Below are 22,964 nucleotides of genomic sequence, written 5' to 3' on the forward strand. Positions count from 1 at the left end.
ATCAAATTTTCACTTTATAAATTAGAGAGCTAGCAATAGAATCATGGACAATACATCCCCTCGATTTATCTCTAGCTTGGCCTCATTGACAAGGCGGCGGTTACGCTCTTCAATCGCAGTGTAGTAGGAGTACTACGATCAGCATGGTGGCCACGACTTGACGAGCAACATGACCTGGGTTGGGCGTGTAATGTAACAGCACACCGGCAGTTAGCAACTCCACTGTTGAGATTTAATCGCGGGTGGCGCTGGAAATATCTACTAACTCTGCACTGCACCATGTGACGCTCGCTGTATTAAGTGGGTAACAGACAGCGGCAGCGAAATGAGTAGGGACGCTTTGCTGGGTACTTGGTACTACCGAGATCTAGCTTTTCGTTCGTTACCATCTTGATGACCGTAAAGTTGGTTAAGCTAAGTGCATGCACTGCACGCCGGCCCAAACAAGCATTCAGCTTCTTGAGTCTTGCAGCAACAAGTTTCATCAGACTTTCAGCAAGACTCGAGTCTTTTAGCTCAAGCCGAGGATCCTCACACCGATGTATCAGTAGTAGGGGTCTATGGGATCAAGGAGCTGTTACTTACCCGGACATTGGGGAGTTACCTTCGGCAAGGCGACGGGATCAGGTAAGCAAATAAAGATCGCCGTCGCCGGCCGGGTCCAAAACAGTCGATGGCCCTTGACCGCAAGCAGAGGAAGAAGGTCCCCCGTAACGGCGATCCAGCAGCAGGAGTTCTCTCCACTGCTTGCCCTAAAGTAAAATCCAGGAGAGAGCTGCCGCTCTAGTCACTGTACGTCACTGTGCGCTACATGACTCTTCCATGAGCCAAAGAGGAAAAGGAACAACAAGGGAATGCATGGGCAGATGAAAACATACATGCCAGTCGCTTTGGTCGCCGTCCCGGGCTGATCCATCCATGCCAGTCGCTTTGATCTGCCAAAAGCGCTTCATTTTTTTTTCTCACGGGACGGGGAAATGTTTGCATCCATCCCTATCCCCGATCTTTTTGCTGACGGCATCTGCCAAAAGTTACACGTTGCGGGGTCCCGCTTGCGTCAGCTGCCTGCCGTTCCCGTGCTCGGACATCTCGCTTTGAGCCTGCACGTTCATGTCGGGGATTATACTAGTGCTGGGCTTTTTTTTTTGAAATAACTAGTGCTGGGCTTTTGGACCCCGGATGGATCGACGATGCGATGCGATAATGTTCCGGGCACACGAACAACTGCTGGGCTTTGGTCGGCCAGGTCAACCAACCGGTCAGCGGCATCACGAGGCGCACGCCGCACAGTCACGCTGACAGTACAGCAGCTGACCGCTAGAGAGCCGGAACAGGGGAGCTGGGGAGGTGTGTGTGTGTGTGTTGGCGTGTGCAATCGAGTGCCGAGTACACACACGCCTGTTGTGTGGGTGCACAGAATCTCTCGGTCTCCACACGCTCGGGACACGCATGAGCTGCTGCCGAGGGTTCAGGAGGTAGGACGCCGGAACAGCTAGCGGCGATGCGTATCAGGGTTCAACTTTTTCGGTCGAATTTCGCCGAAATTTCGGTGTTTTTTTTGTTTTCGCTAGTTACCGGGAAGAGAAATTTTGGTATTTTTCGCTATTTTTCGTTTTCAAATTTAAAAATTCAAAAATATTTATAAAAAATTCGAAAAAAATATGATAAAAAACTAGGTGTTCTTCTGAGCAAATAGGACTAGAACACACTCAAATCTAAGATCATTTTCTAGGCTAAAATTAACATTTGAAACCGTAATTTGAATGACTCGTCATTTCATGTGCAAAAATTTGTTTTCTCCCCTCGACTTCGACTAGACTTTGGTTTATCATGATGTTGGTGAGGTACCTATTCAATTTCATACGCACATAAACGTTTCTTCTTTATTTGTCAGGAATTTGCTTGTGGTTTGGACATGACATGGGCAGGTGTGCAATACACACGCACGTTTACTCTTTAATTATGTCGCTTCTGCAAGGATGGTAAACTACCGAGACAGACTAGATTCGTTTTCTTATTTTACAATGTATGCGCAGTCAACAGAATAATTTCTAACATTGTTACACAAATTAAGCTTTCTTGTCAGATGATGAATATATATAACAATTGGTGTACTCTGATGTATTTAAATGCAGAGAATATGTTACATGGACTTAGTATGTACTATGCCTTTGCCTCTGTTGTATCTTTGGATTGTAATAATTCTAATATACTTTGGATGTATTATGTTGTAATAATTTATAGGCATATCCGCAATAACAAGAATAATAAAAGTCCAGTTGAGGCCTAAGAGAGAAAATGGAAGTTGTCACATGAAATGAAAGACTTTTAATTGGTAGTTTTTGAAATAATTAAATAACTTTCAAACCATTGCTCAAATGAAAAAGTTTGTAAAACAAAAGTTGTAGATCTCGAAAAACTGAACAAAGTTGGTATTCAAAAGTTTTTCATTTGACCTCGGGAACAGTAGTAAAAATACAAATTACATAATTTTCCGGTCGAAAATCACCGAATTTCGGTCGAAATCACCGAAATTTCGGTCGGAATTCATCGAAATTTCGTTTTTTGAATTTGAGGTCCTTTTCCGTTCGGAATTAGCGAATTTCGGCCGAAATTTCGTTTCCGGCAAACGGCGGGATTCGGAAAAAAAAACGAAAAGGTAAACCCGATGCGTATGCGTCCGTCCCGGACCCTGACCGCCAGGAGCGGATGAGCCTGCCAAAGGGCGCCGTGCCGTCAGGAAATGAGCAAGGGGTCAAGAACCAAATCCAAATCCAATGCAGACGCAGGGGTGCGAGACGTTGCCAGGAGGAGCAGGACACAACAGCTGTACAGCACTGTACCTGTGTTCTCCTTCCTTCCTTGGATTCAAATTCTGAATTCCTGATGGAAAAAATTCGGACTCAAACAGATTTTTTTTTGAGGGTATCAAACAGATATCGTTGGCAGCCTGTTGTGCTTTGAGCCCATAGATATGGTGTGGGCTGCATGTTTAAATCAGCCCATCCAAGTGAACGAAACGAAGCGTCGTTGCCACGCGGCCACTCCTCCCCTCCAATTCAGGGGGGGATCGGAAACAGCGAGCGATCCAGCAGCACGCTCGCGCGCGAGGGTAACGAGATCACCACACGGCGGCAGCAAGGGAAGGGGGGAGGGGAGGGGAAGCGAAGGAAACCATCGGATCAGGTCGCGCGTGGATCGGAGCAGCTAGAGACGAGACGAGACGAGGCGAGCCGATGCCTCACGACGACGACGAGAGCATCGCATGGGTGGTGGCGGACGGCACCGGCGACGCGCCGCCGGTGCTGCTCCACGGCAGCCTGGACATCTGGATCCACGACGCGCACAACCTCCCCAACAAGGACATCCTCTCCAAGACCGTGCGCGACTTCATCTGCAAGTCCAAGTCCTCCGAGGCCATGACCAGCGACCCCTACGTCACCGTGCAGGTGGCCTCCGCCGTGGTGGCCCGCACCTTCGTCATCCCCGACGACGAGAACCCCGTCTGGGACCAGCACTTCGTCGTCAACGTCGCGCACGAGGCCGCGGCCGTCAGCTTCGTCGTCAAGGACAGCGACGTCGTCGGCGCGGAGCTCATCGGCGTCGTCTCCATCCGCGCCGGCTGCCTCAAGACCGGCGACAGGGTCGAGGGCACGTACCCGGTCCTCGAGCTCAACGGCAAGGAGTGCGCGCCCGGCGCCGTGCTGCGCCTCTCGGTGCAGTACCTCCCCGTCGCCAGGCTCACCATGTACCACCACGGCGTCACCCCGGGCCCGGACTTCGCCGGCGTGCCCAGGACATACTTCCCGCTGCGCCGCGGCGGGAGGGTCACGCTGTACCAGGACGCGCACGTGCCCGACGGGACCCTGCCGGAGATCAGGCTGGGGAACGGCGCCTGCTACCGCCAGGGGCAGTGCTGGCGCGACGTCCACGACGCCATATCCCACGCCAGGAGGCTCATCTACATCACCGGCTGGTCCGTGTTCCACACCATCCACCTGGTGCGCGACGGCACCGGCGGCATGCCGCTCGGCGATCTGCTCAGGAGGAAGTCGCAGGAGGGGGTGCGGGTCCTGCTGCTCGTCTGGGACGATCCAACGTCCCGGAGCGTCCTTGGCATCAAGATGGTACGCCGTAGCATATGCTTCAACTCTTTTTGTTGTGTCATGCCTGACAGCATTTTCAGCTCTCCTGCTTTATTTGCAAGGGGTTCATTTTCCAAAAATCAAGGTGCTGCATTTCCTTCTCATATAAAATTTGTTTTCTGTTATGAATTTCATTGCCGCAGCCGTAATTGGGATCTCAAAAAAGAGAGGGAAATTCATGAATATGTCCATGTATGAAACAATGGTACTATATGCCAAGTTCTAGAATCTGAACAAAACTTGTTTGCTGCTCATTGCCATTCCTATATGTAGGAAGGCTACATGGGCACGCGGGATGAAGAGACACGTAGATTTTTCAAGCATTCTTCAGTTCAGATACTGCTTTGCCCACGATCTGCTGGGAAAAGGCACAGCTGGGTGAAGCAACAGGTCTTATCCGGCCTCACTATTCTGACGATCATATAAGATTATGCATGCATACAACCTCCATCCTTCCTTTGCAATGTGCACTGATGGTAACTATTGGTTTCAGGAAACAGGGACTATATTCACTCATCATCAGAAAACGGTAATCGTGGATGCTGATGCCGACAACCATAGAAGGAAGATCGTTGCTTTTGTAGGAGGCCTTGATTTATGCGGAGGGCGATATGACACACCAAGACATACTCTATTTCGGACTCTCCACACATTTCACAAGGAGGACTATTACAACCCAAACTTTGCGGTGGATATTCTTTCTCACATATATCGTCTTCAACTGACCTAGCTGTTGACTTTATGCAATGGTCTTGGAGCTTTGTTGCAATTTGTTAGATCCTCATAAAACACTTCCTTGCAGGTAGAAGATGCCCGTGGCCCAAGAGAGCCATGGCATGACCTGCATTCCAAGATCGACGGTCCGGCAGCATATGATGTCCTGAAAAACTTTGAGGAGCGCTGGTTAAAGGCATCGAAGCGCAGTGGGACTAAAAAATTGACGAAATCAAGCAATGATACATTGCTATGGATTGAAAAGATACCTGATATTGCAACTATTGACGATGAAGTCTATTCAAATGACAATGATCCAGAGAGATGGGATGTTCAGGTAAGTCTTGCAAAGTATTCCATTGTTAATTGCAAAGCAAATTTTCCAGTCATCTGGTAGAGCCCTGAGCAAATTTTACTTGGAAAGCAGATTTTCCGATCAATTGATTCGAACTCTGTCAAGGGTTTTCCGAAAGACCCACGAGAAGCCACCAGTAAGGTAACTGAAATGCACTACATCACAGTCAAATTAACCACATATGTAGTGCCTCCATTTATTTTTACTAAATAATATAACCTTTTGCTTTGGTCAACAGAATCTTGTTTGTGGGAAAAATGTACTGATTGATATGAGCGTGCATACAGCTTACGTGAATGCAATCCGAGGTGCCCAACATTTCATCTACATTGAGAACCAGTATTTTCTTGGTTCTTCATTCAACTGGGATTCGAATAAAGATATCGGTGAGCATAAAATTTCTTTTCCCTTTTGATCTGGAGTCCTGAACACATACTTGGATCTCACACACTCCCATGTCACTCCCGTATTGTGTCCACCACTCCAAATTATGTTAATCCCTTCATTTTTCCCAAATAATGAGAGAAAAGAAATAATCAGAAGTACTCCAGAATTTGGGACACTGAATTACAGTACTATTGCAGGTGCTAATAATTTGATACCCATTGAGATAGCACTTAAAATTGCAAACAAGATTTATGCTAATGAGAGATTCTCAGCATATATAATAATCCCAATGTGGCCTGAGGGTAACCCTACCGGTACTCCTACACAAAGAATTCTTTACTGGCAGGTTAGATTCTACAACCCTTCTATTGTCCTGAATCTGTTTTACTGTACTCCCCTATAAGCTCCTTTTGAAACAATATAGTAACTTATCTAGTGCAATTCATTTCTCTTTCCTTTTGTCATTCATAGAACAAGACGATGCAAATGATGTATGAGATAATCTATAAGGCATTGAAGGAAGTAGGACTAGATGGTAAATATGAACCACAGGATTACCTGAACTTCTTCTGCCTTGGTAATCGTGAAGCTGAGGACACTTCTTGCTCTTCCAGCGGAACATTCTCAGCCAGCAACCCACAGGTGAGACTGCAGGTTGGAGTTCTGTTTTCTACTGCTGATTGTGGCGCACTTGCAAGTGGCCAAGCTGCAGGCTGCATTTTTCTAAAGAAAAAAAATAAAGAAAGAATACAATATGCAGAATTCATGTTTCTCGCTCTCTCTCAACTTGTACAATCAATCAGGACCAATCTCGGAAGAACGGGAGATTCATGGTTTATGTGCACTCGAAAGGAATGATTGTGGATGATGAGTATGTGATCATTGGATCAGCTAACATCAACCAGAGGTCCATGGAAGGAACCAGAGATACAGAGATTGCAATGGGTGCATACCAACCACAACACACATGGGCAAATACGCTTTCTGCCCCTCGTGGACAGGTAATGAGCTTCAGTTCTGATAAGTTGGTAACTTGGTATGCCGTGGTGTCATCTACAGTATCATATTTACTGTGGCAAAGTGAGAGAAAGAAGGTTGCACTGTATTTTGGATGTTATTTTCCTTTCAAGAATACACTGGAGACATACATATTTTCACATATAGAGGAATTAACTGTGCTCACTGTGTTTTTACCTGCAGATTTTCGGGTACAGGATGTCTCTATGGGCGGAGCACATCGGAGCCATTGAGGAGAGCTTCACCAGGCCGGAAAGCCTGGAGTGCATGAGGCAAGTGCGGCACATTGGGCAGAAGAACTGGGATCAATTTTTCTCCAGCCATGTGACTAAGATGAAGGGCCATCTGCTCAAGTACCCCGTTAGTGTCGATCCCGATGGCAAGGTGAACCCTCTGCCCGGGTGCGCCACGTTTCCAGACCTCGGCGGGAACATCTGCGGCTCGTTTATGAATATCCAAGAAAACCTTACAATATGAGCATAAACTTATATAGGGAAGTCATTACAGGTGCCATTGATGCCATTAGTTGTCAGGAGAAAAGAAAATTCCATGTTTCCTTTTCGATTGATTCAAGAGATCACATAGTTTCTGTACAAAGGTTATTATTATCAGATATTAATGTTTTAATACTCGTAACCAACAGCAATGTCACCAAACGGTTCGTCAGTTCAGGTCCATAAACTGTGATATGAACAGATTAGTGGATTTGGTTCTGTACTTTTCCCTGTATCTTAGCCTTATTACTCAAAACTTAGATCCTGACAGAGGAAAATCATTCAGAGATAAGGTAGTTTCTGCAGCAGCTCAAAAGGAATTGTAGCTGAACTTTTAGCGGTAGCGCACTCCAAAGTTGTCTGACATACACATACAGATACAGATAATAGAGCATTTTCAGAATGGCCTGAGTGGCTAAGTGCATTTCAATGTTACTATTTAGTACTTACTACTTACTAGTTGCCAACATGAAAGTTCGTGAAAAATTTGGCACTTCATCTAAAATTCAAACATCACCAAGCTTGGTATACCAAAAAAAGAAGGAAAAAACTAAACAAACAAAATTCATTGACCGGCAGTAATTTGCAGTCCAAGTTCTACTACTGCAATGTGTCAAATTCACGCACAACAGAGGCCCTAATGCAGACTACGATGCTATTGCCGTTTCTTCTTCTTTTTTTTTTCCTTAAAGAAAAATCTCAGCCGAACTTAAATAAGAAATCAGCCGAATTCTGCAAGTACTACAGCAGCCGGCAGAATTCCTCCTAATAGGGCGAAGCTGGAGAGCGAAATGCTCACCTCTGCTGTTCGTTGTCACCGAAGCAGACGGGCACTCATCGTCATCCTTGAGGTCCCCGCATATCCCCTACCGGCCGCAGCGTAACGACATGGCGGTCTCCGGGGTCGAGCTTCTCTTGTCTCCGGTAGCGCAATCGGCCATCTCCGCCCGCGTTCAGTGGGTGTAGCACCTACTAGTTCGCAAATAACGGAAACACCCGCCGGTCTCCCTCTGCTTCAGTCATCCGGTGAGGGGAAACACCGCACAAAAAACACTGATCGCCCAACCCACCCCTTCCCACCGGGGGGTATGCACACCTGAGATTAGACAACGAAGCCGCCGCGTCGGGCCGTCGGCGCAGTGAGTGTGCGAGGGGGCGAGGGAGGTTCGGAGTAAGAGTGGGAGCGACAGGTGGTTGGTGTCCGGTGGGAATGGGCGGGGAAGGAGCAGAAGCCCATTGACGCGACGGTCGGCGGAGAAGAGGTATTTTGCATATTTTGAGGGGCTATTTTGCAAGAAATATTAACAGCAGACCCCAGTAGTCTCCATCTCTTCCCTGATGCCACCGAACCACAAGAGGCGAGCACCAGCCATGGAGCCCGCGGCTGGAGGAGCGGGTCAGCAGCGCCAGAACAAAGCTTCGGCGGGCAAGAAAGCAAAGAAGGGCGGCGGCTGCAGATGGCCGGCGGTCAAGCCCAAGAAGGATCTCCAGATCAATCGCCTCAAGGGCACCCACCTCCTCACCGTAAGCACACCGCACCCCCCTTGGCCAGGGAATCCGTATTCGCCTATGGTTGCGTCCAACATCCTTTAGCTCGAACTACATGTTAAAAGAGTAATGAGCAATTACTAGGATTGATGCTCCGGAGAAGCAGCCATGCTTGGACGGGCTAACCTAGATTTTTGCTTCTTTTTGGGGGCACCGATGAAAACCTTGATTTGAGCGTTAGATAGACGAGCAAATATTTTATTTGCCAATCTGTTCTCTGTAAGTAAACCAAATCTTGATAGACCATGATTAGGCTCCTAGTAAGAAAGCTCCTGAAAGGCTGAAAGTAGAAGGCATCTTTGATGTCATGATGTTCGATTGACAAGGAGTTGCTTATTAGGTCTTAAGTTAAGCAGATTATGTCTCTTCTGAGCTATTGCTGAACTTTGTATAGATTCCAGACTTCGTCACTTCCGCAGAGGCGAAGGCTTTCATTGATGTCGCCGAGTCTATGGGCTTCACTCACCAGGGCAGTTTGGGGCCACTAAAGGGGGAGGCTTACAGAGACAATGATCGGATATCTGTGACGGATCCATTGCTTGCTCAAGCCATTTGGGAATCAGGAATAAACAGAATATTTACAGACATCAACGTCTCTGGCAAAGCAGCTACAGGATTGAATCCAAATATCAGGTTCTACAGGTATGCATTATTGAGCCCACTGATCTACTGCTGGGCTAGTGCTATGATGTTAGAAAGCTCGAGTCGCTACTGGTATAAGTGCTTTTTTTTTGCGTACAGGTATACTGAAGGTCAGCGTTTTGGTAGGCATATCGATGAGAGTGTTGACCTTGGGGATGGTTCTAAAACGTACTATACGCTTTTGATATACCTTTCCGGCAAAGGAAGTGCAAAGGATTCATCAGGACAAGCACTTATTGGAGGGGAGACTGTATTTTATGATCAGAGAGGTGGAATTGTCGCTGAGGTACTTTCTGGTTCCAAAACCCTCATATCTTTGATAAGATCACATCAAGTTTGTCTGATTGTTTAATCCAAAGAAATCCTTTCATGGAGAACTGCTGCTGCTGTTAAGGAAATGAAGTTTATCATGTCTTTGGTTTGTCACACATGCTATTGGATATGCACTTGCTGCCATCCAGTTTAGTGGTCTAGAGTGGAACAATTATGCCCAACATAAGTAATGATTTTGGCGGATGTCATGCAAATGACAGTTTACAAGTCTTTCTTGCACTTTAGAATTTCGTATAGATTATAGAAAAGCAGCCAAAATTATGCATAATCTTGTAATTGCCCATACAAAATTTTGAAAGGGTACGTAGGGTGAAAAATTCGCATGACCCAATATATCTCATGGAGGCCAGATGAAATAGTGTCACTATCAGAGTAATCCTAATCTGAGGCTGCTGTGTGATAGGTTGCTCCAGTGCAAGGAATGGCTCTCCTCCACTTACATGGCGCCAAATGTATGTTGCATGAAGCCCGGGTTGTGAAAAAGAACACCAAGTATGTACTACGTTCAGATGTTGTATTTTCTTAGCTTAAGAAGTGCCTCAAGCTTTTGTTTCAGATCAACTACCCGTCTATGGCACAATGGATCTGGGAAGTACTTCTAGTTAGTTTCCCATTTTATACAATGATACATGATTCATGTAACCTTTGCAGTGTTGGAAGTGATCGTTTGACATCAGAATCGTGTTTTCTTTTCTGTTGCTGAATTCGCTATTGCTTGAAAGAGCAAAAGAAGCAATATATGCGGACGTTGACTACACCTGGCAGCTGAAGTTTCAGAACCTCGTTGTGCTAGCTGAGACGCTTGAAGCCAAACAGATGGGTTTAGTGTTGGTAGTGGTGCAATACGAACAAAATATGAACAGAACTTTGTGAGATCTCTAGTAAGCGAAGTGTAATCCAATTAACCGTACAGAACAAGAAGAATTCCAGGTTCTGATTGTTAACCAAGACCCATATACTGTTCACCCAGCGTAGTGACCATATACCAAACCAAATAAGAATTTCAGAAGCACAGTGTAAAAAAAACTCGGCCGGGTGGGGAAAGACCGCCCCACCGGTATTATCTAAGAGAAGGCTCGGCTTCCCCGACCGAGAAAATCCCCGAACCCTGGTCCCGCCCTGACACTGGGAGACGTAACCCCTGGGGACTACCTGTCTGGGCCATGTAAGGGTCCTCAGGCCGACCTGGGGCCGGCTCACAACCAGTGCTTTGGCACACAGGGCCAGCGAGGGGATTTTTTTAACCTCAGCGTAAAATTCGCTCCCACGGGGAGTCGAACCCAGGACCTGAGGAGTGCCGCTGGGTTCCTCTAACCATCTCAGGTAGAGGCCCTTTGGCAGAAGCACAGTGTAGCTACGTACTCCCTCCTTCCCAAATTACAATTCATTTAAGATACATAGCTTTTGCTATGACTCTAGATATAAATTACAATTCCTTTAACCTTTCTAGATACATAGCTTTTACTATGAATCTAGATATAATGTATGTCTAGGTGCATAGGGAAAGTTATCTATCTTTAAAAGTCAGAATAAATTATAATTTGGAACTGAGAGAAGAGGACTACTGAGTATCAAGACACCTCGTGTCGCCCAGACTAAACTGATGGGCACGGGGCCAAGGACTACCTTCTGAGTTTCAGAACACTGCGAGTAGTGACCAACTTACTAGTAACATGGCCGCTCAGACTGATTGATCGATAGTTCGATACAGAAAGGAAACTCTGGAAAGTGTGAAACTAATGGCATAAACCTAAATTTTCTACATACTAACGATCACATGTTTAGCACATAGCAGTGCTTGCTGCATACAGATTTTAGCAATAAAACTGCTAACCAAATACTTTTAAAGAACAGCTTTGCTTACAATGAATTACTTCTCTCGGAATACATATCACTTTTGTCGCAAAATTCTGTTTTCTCAACCATGATCACCATCAAAAGATAGTAGCATCTACACAAGATATTGGTATATTATATGATAGATCTCTTCAGTCATCATCATTGGAGTACATTGCAGACCTTTCAACGAAAAGGTAGCACCTGTATTCCTAGTCCTAACCACAGCATCAAGATCTTTGCTCCTGACAACATGACCTGTGAGAAATTAAGTCTGCAAAACAAAGTATGCTGTCAGATAACGCTGCTGCTGATGCATTCGGCGCAACAGTATAACCAGTTTAATGACATTGCAGGCAGCCAATATTCAAAATTGCAAACACTTGAGATTTGTTAACACAGTTTTATGAAACCACAGCCCACAGGCATCATCATGTATTTGGGTCAAATTGTCAATTTATACGAATGATAGGGAAGGCAGAAAGACAACAATTCCAGCACAACCATATTCATGTAAAAACTAAACACTTGTGCCTACATCCAGATCAAGAAAGAATCGCCAATTAGAGAAATAGTTGCATATATATAAGATAAGCACAACATGACACAGCTGCAGTGTTACCCAGATTTCAGATGCAATCCAATGTTCTTGATAAGCAATTAAGCAAACTGATGAACCAGTTATGTAGTTTAACAAGTATTTAGGAGAATAGGATGTGGATACTAGCAGATGCATTTATACATAAATACCCAATACAGACTTATTTTAGAACAGATACTTACATCAGAAGTATTGACCAGTTTTGGACGCCGTGTTTCCTTGTCTATCTCCACCTTGAGACCTATGTTAGCAATCTCTGGAGTTATAACAGGTTCTTGCATCTCAAGTTCAGAAATCTCCTTCTGATTTTCTTCATTTCCTTCAAGCAAGTTCTTAACAGTTAGCAGACCCCACTCCCTCAAGTATGGGTTATCTTCATCGATGATACACTGCTGCAGCAGTAACAAAATCCCATTTAGCTTCCTAATCTCATCCTGCACCTTCTTCCTTCCATGTAAGCAATTAGCAATGACCGCAACTAAATCTCTCCTGTAACCAATGTATGGGCAGGCCTTTGCATTTTCAAGAGCTGGATGGTTATCTCCTTGTCCTCTTGACATGGATTTTCTGATGGTACTGGGTGGCTCAAGCTCACCTAGGTATTTCAGAAGGTGCTTTACAAGGCCAGTCCGCAACAGCGAGTCAGCAGGACCTTGAGCCTCTGATGAAGGGGATTCCCAAGCGCAGATGTCCCTCAGGAGCTGCAGTGTGTATCCAAGGATATCGACTGCAGGGCACCCAGTTGGAAGAGGAGAGGTACCTCGGTGAGTAAAATTCACGGTTTCAGCAGCATGCTTGTGTACACTGAAAATATGATGTGCAAAACTGTCTGTGACAGTAACTTCTTTGGGATGGTTGTTCAAGCAACTTGATAGCATGCCCAAAAGAAACGCATGCTTAGCATTATATTCGCCACTGTCAACATCATTACTTGAGCATAAGGCATCAAACAAGATCTCAAACTTTTGCTCCTCAACACAGACTTTGAACAGAAGCCACTCCAACCACTCTTCCTTGTGCTCCACTGCATTTACATAATTCAGGTTAGGGTCATATAGAGAGGGGAAAATTGGTTGTGTAGCATCGAAAGATTGCGACTTCCCTAAAATACCACTAAAAATGCTCGCCCCCGTAAAATACCACTGAAAGATGCAAACGTTACCGGAAAGTACCATTCCGTTAGATTTGTTCACTAAAAAATTTACTTTGACTCTTTTCAACACAGATCATAGAGATGAAATGACTTTTCTACCCAGAATCATGAATCACCATCCCCTCTAGGTGTTACCGGCCATATCCACTCCAATTGCTCATCCTCGCCTCCGTCTCGTCTCTTTCCTCCTGTCTGCCATAGCCACGAGCTTCGCTGCCGCAGACTCCCCGGCCTCGCGCTTGGCGCCTTGGCCATCATCCAGCGGAGGAGGCGTGCCACCGGGGAGGCGCTCAGGATGGCCATCAGGTGCGCCGTGCTCGCCGTCCTGCACCCCGACCCGGACCGCCTCGTCGGCGGCAGGCTAGCTCACCGTCTCCAGCCACCTGGACGAGGTTGTGCGGCTCGTCGCCAAGGTGCGCGCCGCCGCTCACCTTCCTCCAGCCTCCACCATCTCGCCAGGCTGCTCGAAGGACCAATGCCACCTCCGGCCGACGCTCGCCGCGGAGACCAGCTGTGGGCGTGGCATCAGCTCGCCCGGCTGCCGGCCAGCAAGCTGCGCTCCCGCTTCCCCCGTTCCCGCTTGAAGCGTATCTGCGTAGCAAGAAAGTCATGGCCGCATTGAACTCTCACGCGTCCATATACGAGCTCCATATGTGGTGTGAATGATCAGGTGCTGGAGGCTCCAAATTTGCTCCTCACAAATGCTATCGCTCTCATGTCAATTTCTTAGCAACCCTCAAAGGTGCTGGAGCTCCGATGCTTTTCTTTGCTGAACTGAGCAACGACGACGAAGACAAAGGTGGGGGCAGCAGCTCCTCCACGCCCGCCGCCCGGTCCATGCCCAAATCGCTCCGCTGCCTAACCATGCGCCTCCTTGAGGCCCGCCTTGCAAACGCCTCTACCAACCCGACGACCCTTCGTCCTGCACTCCCGCCGCTGTAGTTCGCCGACCCGTCGCTCTACCACTATGCCATCTTCTCCGACATCGTGCTCGCCGTCTCCGTAGTGACCTCTGCCGCTCCGCGGATGCGGGCCACCCAAGCAGCGCAGCGCCGGTGGCGGCCTCGCCAGGACCGGCGGGCGCTGGCCGCCCAAGCCGGCGCACGGCGCACCTCCAAGCGACTGCATCCGGGGCCGGCGGACGGCGGACTGGCACGCAGCGTGTTTCTGTACGCACATTTCTTTCCTTGTTTGAGGGTATTTTTGTCCAAGATAACAGAGTTGCTAGCAAGATCTAACAGAAGGGTACTTTCAGTAACGTTTGTATCTTTTAGTGGTATTTTACTCGGGCGAACGCTTTTAATGGTATTTTGCGGAAGTCGTGATCTTTCGATGCTACACAACCAATTTTCCCTAGAGAGATCTGAACTTGTACAAACAAAACAACAGAGAGATAGAGAAACTGCAAAATCCTACACAACCAACAACTTAATAAACCCTAGTGTTGAAGACTACTCTATATCAGATATAGGCAAAATCATAGTCACAAAGTTCCTGGGTCGACCGGGTCGAGGAACGGGGTCGAGGGTCGTCACTTTATAAAATTATGGTACGAAGGGGGTATACATCTATGGAACGATAAATTATTATGTGGGACGCGACCCTGATTCATCGGGGTCGATATCTTCGGGTCAATAAAGACAAAAACTATATATATGCTACTAATGAAGAAACTAATCTGCACAAGCATATAAGAAACATATAAAAGAGTACATTTAGACCATGCTACACGTACTCAGCTCATTGTCTATAAAAAACCACACCAATCCACTGTCCTTAACCTCCTTATCCTAATTAAATCTGCTAGCAATGGGGCTGCGACCCCTTTCAAACCAGGACACGATCCAACCTTGAATGGGACACTGACCCTCTTCGACCCCGACCCTCGAATCGGAACGACGTTCCCGGGTCGAGGGACGAGGCATCGACCCCGAATTCTGTGACTATGGGCAAAATAATGCATTCCAATTATGATAACAAGCTCATACATCTTGTCATGCAACAATCTGATAAAATTCATCATAGTTCAAATTACTTACAGGCCTAATAATTTATTAGTATCTGAATAAATTATACCAGTTCATATCACTAATTTTGTTCGCCCTAAAAGGACTCTGAACAAGATTGTGGCGATTCGGCGAACTCAACTCACCTTGCGAGGCAGTAATGACAACTTGGACGAGGATTGGCAGCCCCAACTCCTGGTCGCACAGCTCGTTGAGTCTCCGGCGATCACCTTCCCCGCCGCAGCACGTGTCGAGCACCATGCAGAGGGGGTCCAGGACTCCCGTGTCCTTGACCCCAGCGAACTCCCGCAGCGCCTCGGGGAAGAGCGCCTCCCAGACGGCGTCGCGGTGCAACTCCCCGGCGAGCGCGGTGTTGCCCAGCGCCTGGAGCGCGGCGCGCACCGCGTCGGGGGCGAGGGAGGGCGAGGAGAGCACGGAGGCGGCTACGACGGAGGGGCCGGAGCGCTCGATGAAGGCGTACTGGTTGAACTCGTGGCCGGCGAGGAGGTTGCGTAGGAGGCGGAGGCGGAGGAGCAAGAGGCGGGACGGGGAGGCGGGCAGGAGGAACAGGGTGTCGGCGAGCACGCCAGAGAGGCCCTCTCGGCCCTCCGGGGTTCTAGAAACTTGTATGAGCGCGGCGAGGGTCTCCTCGTCGGAGCAAGACATGGTGGCGGCGGGGCTTCTCAAGGGAGGAGATCAGGAGAGAAGCTGCTGGCCTGCTGCTCCCTGCTCTTGGGTGGTCTTTTGCCCTGCTGCTCTTGCGCCGCGGCATCTTCTGGCCGTTCGATGAAGCATCTAGTGTTGGGCTGCGGCCGGGGGATGGAGTAGATTTTGGTTAGTAACTGTAATAGGCTCCTGGATTTGAGAAATGCAGGCATGCAGCGACCCATCTCTTCTTACATGTATTCTGATTTGGTTCCAGAAATGGAATGTGTTGATCCAACGTCATCTTATCCCTTTACAATCATATACTCCATCTTTTTAGCATAGCCATCTTTTTCCCACAATTAATTTTTTTCAAACAATATTTTTAGCGTAGCCATGATGGATAGATTTATTATTTCACTAAAGTTCATAGGATTAACATATAGCCATCTCATCTGGAGTCATATACAGCATACAACAATCCAATTACGTGAGGTAGAGAAACAATGTTTCAAGTGACAAGTACGGTGATTGCTAGGTTTGTGGGCAAAGTTTGTACGGATCAAAGCAAGACATTTTGTTCAAAGAATTTGAATGCAGGTTTTTTCGAACATAAAATAAAATGACATGCTGAAATTAATATGAAATTAAGTTCGAAAAGTTTTCAACTGGCACACAAACTGCAGGGCATATTGTTTCTTAAATTCAAATATTGATAGCAATAATTCAGATGCCATAATTCTATACATATTCATATACATCCATATTTTCTGTGTACAGAAACTAGTATTCGTATAAACTTTGTGTGTATCTTTTAGTCCTATTCACAGGCGAAGAAACATTCTATAGCCAAAGAAAAAAACACCCTTGCCATTCAGCTCTCTTCAGTCGGCTCATCCCCACACACGAATCTAAGAAACTTAAAAAAAAAAGACACAGCGCCACAAGATGGCAAGAATAGACCTAATCCAAGATTTTAAGCATTAACTGTATTACGTATTAGTACAAGTAATCATTTATTTCAACAACATAACTTAATCCAACTGTTCCTCGGCAGATTATTCAGAATTCTTACAACCCAGCAGTGTGCTTGATCTGAATTTCGCAGGCACTGCCATTCCTGCTAAGCGAGCATTTTTACTAAGCAACCATTACAACAATCGCATAGCTCTAACTAACTTTACAACCTTAGGACTGGAGATTGACCTAAGCTCCAGCCTCCAGCTTCCCCTCCTAACAGATAATCTAAGAAAACTTGCATGCTTATTACACCTGCCTCTGTTATTGACTGGTGGCAGCTTCAAGCTGAAGACAAATCAGTGGCCATTGGACACTGCAGTGGTGACAGCGTCATCTTTCACGGCGTAGAACCTTCGGTACATGGAGTCGACGTGGGTGAGATAATATGTGCCTGCAGGTAGCAAACTTGTGTCCTGACTGGTCACGAAATCTTTTGCCCCATAGCGGTGCTCCATCAATTTCAGTGTCTCGATAAATTTCTTCGGGGGAACCTGCATGGAAGATACCAGTGGATTCATATCAATGTTGAGGTTGATGGACATAAGACGAATGCAGCAATTTAACTATTATAGCAACCCAAGCCAATTCATTTTATGTTAAAATACAGTGGGCCTCAGTGATAAATGAAGAAATTTCTGAAAGAATATCACTAATACTTACCACATGTCGTGCCTCCAGTTTCTTGGAAATATCCAGTATGTTTGCAATGTTTAGCAGACTGAATGGATGCTGGCCTTCATTAATTTTGAAAGAGAACATTGTTGATGTCAAGCCACTTCCATATGAAAACATAACAATCCTCTGGCCTGCCTGGACATGTCAAAAGGACAGGGGAAAAATACATCAACATTGATTGCACGATCTTGTAATAACAGAAGAAACATTGTAATAGTATTATACCAGAGTTTCATGTCTATTATAGATAACTGAAGCAAAAGCGGCATAGAGTGATGCTGTATACATATTCCCAACTTGTTTTGGGATCAATGTTGTTGGCTGAACCTTGGACTCGTACAGTTTCTTCGCAACTTGCTGGGATGCCTGTTTAGCACAGCTTATTTGATCAGCGTTCCAGATGACTTGACCATGCAGAGATGTTCCTAATTCTAGTAATCCATACTTTTATACCTTTTCAAGGTCTCGGCTCTGGTAGCTTTCTTCAGATGACAAACCAGTATAGGGTGCCAATTTTTCCCTAGACTCTTCATCAACCGTGCTGATTGAAATGAGCGGGAAATCTTTTAGTTGACCCAGTTCAGTTTTTGACACATGAATAAATTAGGTTTTTCTTGTTTGATGCACGAAAAGATAATGCAGTAAACGACCAACCTGCAGTTTCTCAAGAAATCGTTGTAGCACAAACGAGCAAAGCTTTTCTGTACAAGCTGCACAAAGAAAAAACTTATACTACGGGAAGCAGATAATAATAAAAAAAACTTTGCAGAGAGCACCAAGCGTTAAGCTGCCTTTGTAAGGCCATTGCTGTAACGCCACTTGTTGCATGCAATGTGCTGCTGAGATGTTAAAATCATGTAATAGGGGTTTTGTGATACCTTGTTGTATGGAGAATGAAATACAACATAATCTGCATCAAAAATTGAAAATTGCTTTCTCTCATGCTTTTCATACCTGAAATGTGGGAATAGTGGATTTAGATTCGATCAGCTCAATCAACTTGGTTAATGTGCTAAAATAGAGGACATAACTTACTTTTTACAAAATACATTATAGCAGGAATCCAATGCCATGAGATAGCATGTCTGCGACAACTTTCCATCAACCACCTACACACATTGCATATGACATGAATTTCTTTCCATTAAATTTCAAGTTTATTGCGTCTGTTTTGGTTTGCAAGACACATGTAGACTAGAGACAGACCGGATATTCACTTGCAAGATCAGGCTTGTAAAAGTCATATGCATGGGCCATGTGAGATCCCCTATATTTGCTTTCAAAAGAAATAGGAGCGTTTGGTCCAATCAACATTGCAATAGCAGCTGCACCACCAGTAGGACGAGCCGGACCTTCAGCATAAACCTGAAAAAAGGTATCAAAGTGGATAAAAAAAATGTCAGCACAAGAAGTAGCAAGGACTTAAAAAGCTCCCGTACCAACAATGTTGTTAGCCAAATATCAGAATTATTCAAGTTACACAGGAAGACCAATAATATGCTGCCTACCGCACTGTCTGTGCAAACAACAAGTCCATAGCGCCCATCCCACGAGTTGCTTTCAACCCAGTTAACACAATTAAACAACGCAGCTGTTCCACCATAGCATGCATTTGAGGAGTCAACTCCTTCAATATCAGTGTTGCCACATTCCTGAATTCAAATAAGGCTGTTAGAAACTGTAACCAAAGAAAGTACAGTTCAAAATTTCAAGACAATATTTTTGAAAATAGAAGAAAATTTTCGCATTTTAGTTTTATCAACAAGGGCCACTTGATCATGCCTGAAAGTTTCGGCCTTCTAAGATCTTATTTGTATTGAAAGGAACAGACCTCAAAAATTTGCATCAACCATGTCTTTATAGACTTGCTCTTGTCTATTACTGTTTCACTGCCAACTTCCAAACGTCCAATGCACTTCGGGTCAATGTTATAATTTTTCAGTAGGGACTTCACCACTGTCAAGCTGAATCAATATCTTAACAAGTTAGATTTACAAAAAAAAGGAGTATTAAAAGAAAAACAAAATAGTGCCTGTGGATTGGGAATGAAATACTAGATTTCCAATTGCACCATCTAAACAGACACTAACCATTTGAAGCTAAGGAACCTTAAGAACACAATTATTTTCACAAACATGGGAACTGTCAAACATTGAAGGCAGAACCAAATAGCTTGAAAACTTAGTTTTGCAGTAGGCCCTCACCTGCTTAAGTTTGTACATGATAACTATGCACATAATTAGCAAATCAAAAAAAGATCTAGATAATAGAAAAAAAGAAGAACCATAAGGAGAAGGTGCAAGTGTAATACAAGAAATGAAGAAAGATGTAAAGAAAACAAAAAACAATAATAATAGGAGCATTAAGTACTCAGAAAATAGTAATACCTCATTGAAATAACATCCTCAACTTCAGTGCAAAATGCCATGCTATCCTGCCCAAGCCCAATGGTGTATTTCCCTTTGCTCACGCCATCGTGAGTTTCCAACTCTTCCTGTAGCAAATAGCATGTAAATTCGCAATATGCTTTACTTTAACTAGTATCAAACAAATGGAAAGCAAACTAATAAGCTGAAGAAAGACCCAGACAGTAGCCGTGATTACAAAAGAAAACTGAGTGTATCCTAAAAGCAGCAGTTATTTTAAATAAAAGGGTTATTTGGATTCATGCCATTACAATTTTCCAACTTCTGAGATATGCCATTACAATTCACCTATTTTGAAATCTACCATTATAATTCTTCACTTCTTTGAGTCATACCATTTTGTACATCTTTGATGCTCTTAGACCCACTTACAGACCCACGTATTTTCGTATGGCCCCAAAATAACCCCGCTGCTTCTCTGCCTTCACTCACTGAAGTGTGGGCCCACACGTCAGCTTCTTCTTCCGCCTCCGGTTCTTCCTTCTACCTCCTCTCCACCACCCGCTGCTCACCTCCGCCCCCTGCCCCCACCCCGCACCCCCACGCCGGGCGAGCTCCTCCCTCGCGCCCCACCCGAATGCGGAGGCTGCGCGTGGGCCTTCTGCCTCCCGCAGCCGCGCGCGCCCTGGGACCTCCCGCTGGAGGAAGGAGGCAGGGGCACGCCGAGCAGCGTGAGGGGGGAGCACGCGAGGGACGGCGAGCGCCGATGGGGCCATGGGGGTGAGGTCAGCGGCGGCGCATCAGCCATGGCTTCATGCGGAGGGGGGTGGGGAGCTCGCCCCAGATCCAGAGCAAGGCCAGGCGGGGAGGAGCTCGCCCGGCGGGGGAGCACGCCGGCGGCGGCGTGGGGGTGTGGGGAGTAGGGGGCGGGCGGTGAGCAGCGGGTGGTGGAGAAGAGGGAGGAGGAAGAAGAGCCGGAGGTTGAAGAAGAAGCTGACGTGTGGGCCCCACGTGTTAGTGAGTGAAGGTAGAGAAGCAGCAGGGGTATTTTGGGCCATACGAAAATACGTGGGTCTGTAAGTGGGTCCAAGAGCATCAAAGACGTACAAAATGGCATGGTTCAAAGAAGTGGAGAATTGTAATGGCAAATTTCAAAATAGGTGAATTGTAATGGCATATCTAAGAAGTTGGAAAATTGTAATAGAATGAATCCAAATAACCCTAAATAAAATGGGACTCATTTATGTCTGTCTCTGAAGCCCTCATTTGATTTACAGTCTATTTTTTCCTTCTCCTATTCAAACATGGAGACATCTTCTAGAAGGTTTGAGATGTTGACCTATTATTCTACTCGTAAAAATATAAATTGAGGTTTGAGATGTTTGAGATGTAGCCATGGAGTAGTATTACTAGGCACGGGTGGAGTAAAACCTTATAGGTTTCTGTAAATGGTAAAATTTGAAAGCTATACGTGATGGATTCTCCATGGCCGTATAGCTGTGTACAACTAAAGCAGGTTTTGACAGTTGTTGATTAGCATCCGGTGCTTAAATGCCACCAGCACCTTGAACAGGCCACAAAGGGCCTTTCAGTCGACATCCGTCCCCAATAGAGATTTTTTTTTTTTGTTTCAACAAGTGCCAACAATTCCCACGTCAGCAGTTACGTCTTGTCCCTTTTGCAATATCTGGGGAGGACCAGTGCTCCTTGACTGGCTTCTTGGCCAAAACCCTACAGCTAGTAGCAAGATTGCTCATTAAAACTTGAGCTACTCACTCTGTTCGAAATTGTAAATTGTAAGTCATTCCAACTTTACTTTCTTGGAGAGTCAACACATTTCAACAAATTTATACAATAAAATACTAACATTTGTTTATGATACCAAATATACTTTCATAGTATATCTATTTGATACTATAAATTTTTGTAATCTTTTCTATAATTTTAGTCAAATATAAAATAGTTTAACTCTCCAAGAAGATTGGAGTAACTTAGGATTTGATTTGAAAAAGGAGTACCGTTTTCTGACTACGGCTGCATCCATGCATGGTTTTCTGAGTACAGCTAGTGGTAATAATGACGACTTAATAAGAATAATTGGCGTGTTCGGTACTAGGTTACAGTGAGCACGCAGGGGACACGAGTGACATTTTCGCACAGCACCGCAACGAAGGCGATGTTTTGATGGATACGGAACGGAGCAGAGCAGGGCGGCGGCTCTCGTCTCGGGTTGGGACAGGGACCACCGCGTGGTCCGCTCCGCTCCGTGCCGCCCAGTCCAGACCAACGCACGTTGCCGAGGGACCCAGCCCAGCCGCCTGCGCCGAGGAAGCACGCGAAACGCGTGGTGGCCGCCGCGCGCTTGGAACAGGCGACAGAAGACGAGCGCCCGGGGAGGGGACGAATCCAAGGAGGGAGCTAGCGTGCGCGCGTCTGCTCGATTGGGGAGTGGGTCGGAGGAGAATGCGAGCGAAGAATCGAGTCCGGCGTTGGTACCTGGAGCACGCAGGTGGGCGGGAAGTAGATGTCCATGGCGAGGATGCCGACGTCCTTGGCCTCCGCCGCCATCGCCATCGCCATCGCCGCCGGAACCGAAGCGGAGAAGCTGGAACCGTGCAAGAGAAGACAGCAAGTGATGATTAACCGAAGCAGTAGGGGAAGGAGGCCTTGCAATCTGGGAATCGGCCACGGATTTGGTACCCACCAGTACCAGAGGGAGGAAGGAGCGGAGCGGAGCGGATGGGGGCAGCCTACAATATATATATTGGGCTCGGGCTCTCGGCAACGCCGCTTTTTTTTATTTAGAAGAAAATTTCTTTTCTTTTCTCTCGGCTCGGGTAGGTAGTTATTGGCGATTCTTTTCACTTGCTCCTCCCGACTGTGAGGACTCACTCCGGCGGATGGTCTGGACCATGGGGATGGGGATGGATGGTTGGTTGGTTGGTGACTGGTGGCAATTGTCGCGGACGCTGGAGCTGGACCGGACGCGACGCGACGCCGCCCCTCGCTCGCATCGCTGATCTGCTC

The 22,964-nt window shown here is 46.2% G+C and overlaps 3 protein-coding genes and 1 long non-coding RNA gene across 9 annotated transcripts; 2 read left to right on the forward strand and 2 right to left on the reverse strand.

The window, feature by feature from the left end:
* The first annotated feature begins 3,135 nt into the window (after positions 1-3,135).
* On the forward strand, positions 3,136-7,284 carry LOC120690819 (phospholipase D beta 1-like). Of its 3 annotated transcripts, none has more exons than XM_039973651.1 (10): positions 3,136-4,127; positions 4,419-4,535; positions 4,639-4,833; positions 4,948-5,196; positions 5,287-5,355; positions 5,453-5,600; positions 5,799-5,947; positions 6,073-6,243; positions 6,405-6,659; positions 6,802-7,284. In XM_039973651.1, exons 1-10 carry the CDS (start codon positions 3,237-3,239, stop codon positions 7,093-7,095), a joined length of 2,538 nt encoding a protein of 845 aa, XP_039829585.1. In that variant the 5' UTR covers positions 3,136-3,236; the 3' UTR covers positions 7,096-7,284. The 3 variants fall into 3 exon arrangements, with proteins under 3 accessions (XP_039829585.1, XP_039829584.1, XP_039829583.1); XM_039973650.1 differs by having other exon boundaries at positions 3,137-4,127; positions 6,073-6,266; positions 6,362-6,602; XM_039973649.1 differs by having other exon boundaries at positions 3,138-4,127; positions 6,405-6,602.
* On the reverse strand, positions 4,321-8,342 carry LOC120690822. Of its 2 annotated transcripts, none has more exons than XR_005681960.1 (5): positions 8,209-8,342; positions 6,160-8,081; positions 5,434-5,714; positions 5,129-5,359; positions 4,321-5,033 (listed from the first exon to the last, which is right to left on the reverse strand). It is a non-coding gene; the product is annotated as an uncharacterized LOC120690822 (long non-coding RNA). The 2 variants fall into 2 exon arrangements; XR_005681961.1 differs by having other exon boundaries at positions 6,160-7,052; positions 7,912-8,327.
* A 75-nt stretch (positions 8,343-8,417) lies between these two features.
* LOC120690821 lies at positions 8,418-10,390 on the forward strand. 2 transcript variants are annotated; one of them, XM_039973654.1, is made up of 4 exons: positions 8,418-8,636; positions 9,055-9,302; positions 9,402-9,588; positions 10,039-10,390. In XM_039973654.1, the coding sequence occupies exons 1-4, from the start codon at positions 8,451-8,453 to the stop codon at positions 10,159-10,161; spliced, it is 744 nt and encodes a 247-aa protein (XP_039829588.1). In that variant the 5' UTR covers positions 8,418-8,450; the 3' UTR covers positions 10,162-10,390. The 2 variants fall into 2 exon arrangements, with proteins under 2 accessions (XP_039829588.1, XP_039829589.1); XM_039973655.1 differs by having other exon boundaries at positions 8,427-8,636; positions 9,062-9,302; positions 10,039-10,389.
* Positions 10,391-11,447: 1,057 nt separating this feature from the next.
* LOC120690820 (hydroxymethylglutaryl-CoA synthase-like) lies at positions 11,448-22,838 on the reverse strand. Of its 2 annotated transcripts, XM_039973653.1 has the most exons (15): positions 22,434-22,835; positions 19,959-20,065; positions 19,403-19,535; positions 19,080-19,223; positions 18,778-18,936; positions 18,607-18,680; positions 18,450-18,525; positions 18,226-18,281; positions 18,025-18,112; positions 17,797-17,937; positions 17,557-17,706; positions 17,211-17,387; positions 15,378-15,615; positions 12,255-13,096; positions 11,448-11,745 (listed from the first exon to the last, which is right to left on the reverse strand). In XM_039973653.1, exons 1-15 carry the CDS (start codon positions 22,515-22,517, stop codon positions 11,740-11,742), a joined length of 2,475 nt encoding a protein of 824 aa, XP_039829587.1. In that variant the 5' UTR covers positions 22,518-22,835; the 3' UTR covers positions 11,448-11,739. The 2 variants fall into 2 exon arrangements, with proteins under 2 accessions (XP_039829587.1, XP_039829586.1); XM_039973652.1 differs by lacking the exons at positions 11,448-11,745; positions 12,255-13,096; positions 15,378-15,615 and having other exon boundaries at positions 16,853-17,387; positions 22,434-22,542; positions 22,642-22,838.
* Positions 22,839-22,964: the final 126 nt, after the last annotated feature.

This window comes from Panicum virgatum, chromosome 9N, assembly GCF_016808335.1.
Source record: "Panicum virgatum strain AP13 chromosome 9N, P.virgatum_v5, whole genome shotgun sequence".
In the NCBI taxonomy this organism is placed as follows: domain Eukaryota; kingdom Viridiplantae; phylum Streptophyta; class Magnoliopsida; order Poales; family Poaceae; genus Panicum; species Panicum virgatum.